Source organism: Aureococcus anophagefferens, assembly GCF_000186865.1.
Source record: "Aureococcus anophagefferens unplaced genomic scaffold AURANscaffold_145, whole genome shotgun sequence".
Lineage (NCBI taxonomy): Eukaryota > Pelagophyceae > Pelagomonadales > Pelagomonadaceae > Aureococcus > Aureococcus anophagefferens.
Window position 1 is genome coordinate 1 of NW_008705692.1, and position 4,228 is coordinate 4,228.

The 4,228-nt window shown below is 66.0% G+C and overlaps 2 protein-coding genes across 2 annotated transcripts in view; both read right to left on the reverse strand.

Annotated features, from left to right (window-relative positions):
- Positions 1–946: 946 nt before the first annotated feature.
- On the reverse strand, positions 947–2,470 carry AURANDRAFT_68439 (hypothetical protein; the record flags this gene model as incomplete). The annotated part of the gene is made up of 3 exons (XM_009044127.1): positions 947–1,254; positions 1,366–1,595; positions 1,874–2,470. Coding segments are annotated over 3 exons (1,135 nt in total), but the record flags the coding sequence as incomplete, so codon positions are not given.
- A 1,208-nt stretch (positions 2,471–3,678) lies between these two features.
- AURANDRAFT_68440 (hypothetical protein) overlaps positions 3,679–4,228 on the reverse strand; it is a gene marked incomplete at both ends in the record, with an annotated part of 2,641 nt that continues 2,091 nt past the window's right edge. The window contains one exon of the mRNA XM_009044126.1: positions 3,679–3,706. Within this exon, the coding sequence (XP_009042374.1) occupies positions 3,679–3,706 (28 nt within the window). The remainder of the gene's footprint in view (positions 3,707–4,228) is intronic.

Consider the following 4,228-nt stretch of genomic DNA (forward strand, 5'->3'; position numbering starts at 1 on the left):
CATGGCCGAGCAGCCCTCCAGCTGCCGATCGGCCAGAACGGGTGGTTCACAGGCTTCGTTGACCCCATGTTGCAGCTGTTTTGACCACTCATTTTGAGCAAGTCGCGACTCAGGTGGGTGGGGTAGTGGTGCTTGGTGTCGTGGGGTGGTTCACTGCCGGCCTCACGCCGACTTTGAAGCGCCAAAGCGAGCCGCCATCGACGCCGATCTACGCGATGAAGGATGGGACTCATCAGGGAAAAATAAAAGTAAAATCAGAGTACCGGGGGAAAAGACGGTGCGGGGAGGCTTAAGGGGCGTCGCGGGGTCGCAAAAGTCGTCCAAAAGGGCCCCTGGCCGAAAAGGCCCAGTTGCACGCACGACCCAGGTTGGGTCGTTGTGGTGCTGCAGGGCGGCCATGGGCGGCGGGGTTGGTCATAGGGTTCATGGGGGGTCGTGCGCTGCGTCGGGCACGGTCGGGGTAGCGTCGGGGGGCCACTGCTAGGTGCTGGAGGGGCTCCCGAAGGCCCGTGGCGCCGTCGACGCGTCCGTACGCGCACTCTGGAGCTACATCTCAGCATCTTGTTCCTCTTCCTCGTCGTCATCGTCGTCGTCGTCGTCTTCTTCGTCGTCGCCTTCTTCTTCATCGTCATCTTCCTCCTCGTCGTCCGCGTCGTCGTCTGACAGCGAATCGGGCTCGAGGAACGCTTCGGCAGGATCCCACGCGCGGCTGTCGCTCTTGCCGCGAGCCCGGCGCGTCGCCGGCGTGTTCTTGTTCCGCTGGGCCTTGCGAGTGCCGCCGGGGGACGCGCCGTCGTCCTCCTCCTCGGACGAGCTCGACTCGACGAGTTCCGGTTCTTCGCCCCAGATTTGAAGGGCAAGCGGCTGTGTTGAGGTCCCTGTTGAAGTACAAGTTGGAGCGGCGTTTAACATATCCCGCCGGCGGGATATGTTATCTCCTTCTCACACATATATAATTCCGCGTGCGCCTTCATCTTCCGGACGACCGCGACGTAGAGCCCGTTCCACCACGGGTTCGGCAACTTGAGCACGCTGTGCTCGTTGATGGATGCGCCGTTCGCGCGCCCGCCCCCCAGCACCTCGCCGTAGACGACGTCGTAGCCGAGTCGAGCGAACGCGTCTCGCGTGCCCAGGCGGACGGGCTCGTGGTTCCAGTCGTCGACGAGCGCCACGAAGACGTCCTCGAGGGCTTCGTCGAAGTGCGTGAACGCGCGGAACTGGTCGTCGTACTCGTGGTCGCCGTCGTAGAGGTACCTGCGCGGGCGACGGTCGCGTCGACGTGTCGCGATGGCGGCGCCGCGGCGATGTCGCGGGCCTCGTCGCGGCGGCGTCGCGCGCGATGATTTCCGCGCCGGCCGCGGGTACACGTTGAAGCGCCCGATCGTCGCCGCGTCCACGGAAAAGCAGTCGGCGACGCGCAGCTCCCGGCGGTCCGCCGCGCGCGGGTCGAGGAACGTCTCCAGGTTCGCGAGCGCCTCGTCGCGCACCTCGGCGCCCGACTGTCTGATGTCCCCGACGAACGTCGCGTCGCCGCCGAACGCGTACGAGTCGACCGCCAGCGCGCGGTCGACCTGAAATTCGTTGCCGGCCAGCGCCTGCGCGGCGACGACGCGTCGACGGCGAGGGTATGGCGGCGGCGACGGGGCGGCGAGGATGCCACGCGGCGACGCGTCTCGAGTTCCGCGCGGGGCTTCGCGGCGACGAAATCAACCACTGGTTTGGGGGTCCTGACAAAACTTCAGAACTCTCTAGCTCGGTCAAATCGAAGTCGATTCTGCTGACTTTTAGACGAATCGACCGCTCTCGTCGAGCTCTCGAAGCACGGCAGAAGAGCTTGTGTGAACACGGTCGCTGATATGCACCTTGAAGTCACCTTGAAGATTTGATTTTGGCGCGGGCGCTTCGCGGCGACGAGCGTGCTCCCTTTGAAGGTGCCGATCTCCAAGTACCGCGAGCCGGCGGCGTTCAGCAGGTTGTTGAGGAGGTGCCGGCCGTAGGCGTCCGACATGCCCACGATGTCCAGCGCGCCCCGGTAGTCCGGCGCCGTCAGCGCCGAGAGCCCGCGCCGCGCCGCGCGGACTGCGAACGCCACGTGGGCCGCGAGGCCGTCCGCGCGGTCGCCCCAGCGGAACGCCGCGCCGACGGCCGCGGTCGGCGTCAGCAGCGCCCGGATCGGCGCCTCGGCCGCAACCTGGGCCGCCGCGACGTCGCGCGCCTCGGCGAGCGCCGCGGGCACCAGCGTCGCGACGTGGTCGTCGGAGATCCGACCCGCCACCACGCGGCGCAGCCCGTCCCGCACGAGCGCGGCGACGTCGTCATCGACTACGAGGCGCTCTCGATCTATACTCAGCCTGACGACGAACTCGTCGCCGGCGACCGAGAGGTCGTTCACCTCGAAGCTGATGTCGACGCCGGCGCCGGCGCACCGGGCCGCGCAGAGCAGCAGGACGGCGAACGCGCGCCCAGCCATCGATCCCGCCGCAGCGATGAATGCGGCGTGTCGCAGCGATGAATGCGGGGCCGCGCGGTGCTCGTGCGGTGGTTCTGGACAGGAGGTCCAGAGCAACAATGTCATACAATAGACTTCTAACCTACCTACTATTGTATCCGTCAGGACTATCATTGAACCACCTGTCGTACACAGAGCGCTCTCCCGGCCACACACGCCTCCGGCTGCGGGATTGCGCGACATCATCGTCTTCCTCGTCGCGGCGCGGATAATTTCGGTGCTTTGAACATGTCGTAACTCGGCGATGGCGCTGAGATAGCGCACGCAGCAGCTCGGAGAACGATAGTCCTCTCCGAAGCTTTGATAGTCCTCTCCGTCTTTGCGGCGGCACATCGTCGCGACGTTGCGCGGCGCGATGCTCGGGCTGCTTCAGGGCTCGGGTCCGGCCCCCGGGCCGGGCGCGGACCAGGCACCAGACACAAATTTAGTGTTTTTGGGTGCCCGCGAGGCTGCCCCGAATCGACTTGTTTGAGCGCCCACGACATGGCGCACAGCACTACGAGCCCGACATTGAGCACACGATGCTCGCAGACGGTTCGGGACCATCCATGGTGTCCATCGCGCGTCCAGGCATGCGCAGAACACACGAAATGGCCCGAATTGTGTCTGCAAGCGCGGGCCTTGCGAGGCCCGCGCGCGCGGTGTCGGAGCGAGGTAAGAACCGACGAGTGGCCGACAGCCGCCGCACGCGCGACGCGGGTACGACCCCCCGTGCGAGGGGGCGCGGGGTGGAGGCTGCTGGAGGCCGCGGCGACGCAGTTCGGCGTGGTTTGCCCCTAGTGTACGATTACTAGGTTAGAGGACTATCACTTCAAATGGCTTGTTCCCGGCGAGATTGAGGCCAAATGAGCTGATTTTTTGATGGAAAGACGTGCAACTAACCCGTTCTTGACATTCGGCGCCTTCGGCGCCTCTTTTTTATTATTATTTTTTTTCTTTTTTTCTCCTCGCCACTGGCCCCACATGAAAAAAGTGCCGGATTTCGGGGGACGCGAAAATCTGGGGAGCTGCGTGGTGCGGCGCACCATGGCGAATGTGCCGATTTATGGCTAGTGCACAAGATCCTGCACGAGAGGTCCCGCGCGGCGTCCGTCGCGGCGCCGCTAGGACGCCGCGTGCCACGCCATCGCTTGTCTGAACTTACACTACCACGGCGACATCAACGCCCACTACGCGGCGTTCCAGGAGGACGTCGACCTGTCGGCGTTCTACCCTTTCTACGCGCACGTCGCGTTCTTCGACATGCACCGGTCCGAGCGCTTCCGCACGTCCGGAGCCCTCGGCCGGTACCTCGGCGCGGCGCGGAACTACGGCTTCGGCGCCATCCGCGTCCAGATCGGCCGCCACGTGCGCATCGTCTCGAGCCACCACTACGTGGCCGCGCCCGACGTCGAGCTCGACGTCGCCCGCATGGCGCCCATGGTCCCGCCGCCGCTCTCGCCGGGCCACGGGGCGCCGCACTTCAGCTACCTGCCGCTGGACACCCTGCCGAACTCGCAGCCCGACGCGGACGGCGACGGCTCCACGGTCCCCGCGGCCGACGAGACCGCGGCTCCGGGGGAGCTACGCTCTCCCCTCGCGGGGGAGCACGGCTCCGCGTCCGCGGGGGAGCTTCCCGACGGCAGTCCGCCTGCAGCGGAGAAGGCGGAGCGGGATCGGGAATCTCCGAGGCTCGCCGATTATGGCCTGACTGGGCCTGCGACGACCGCCGGAAGTGCG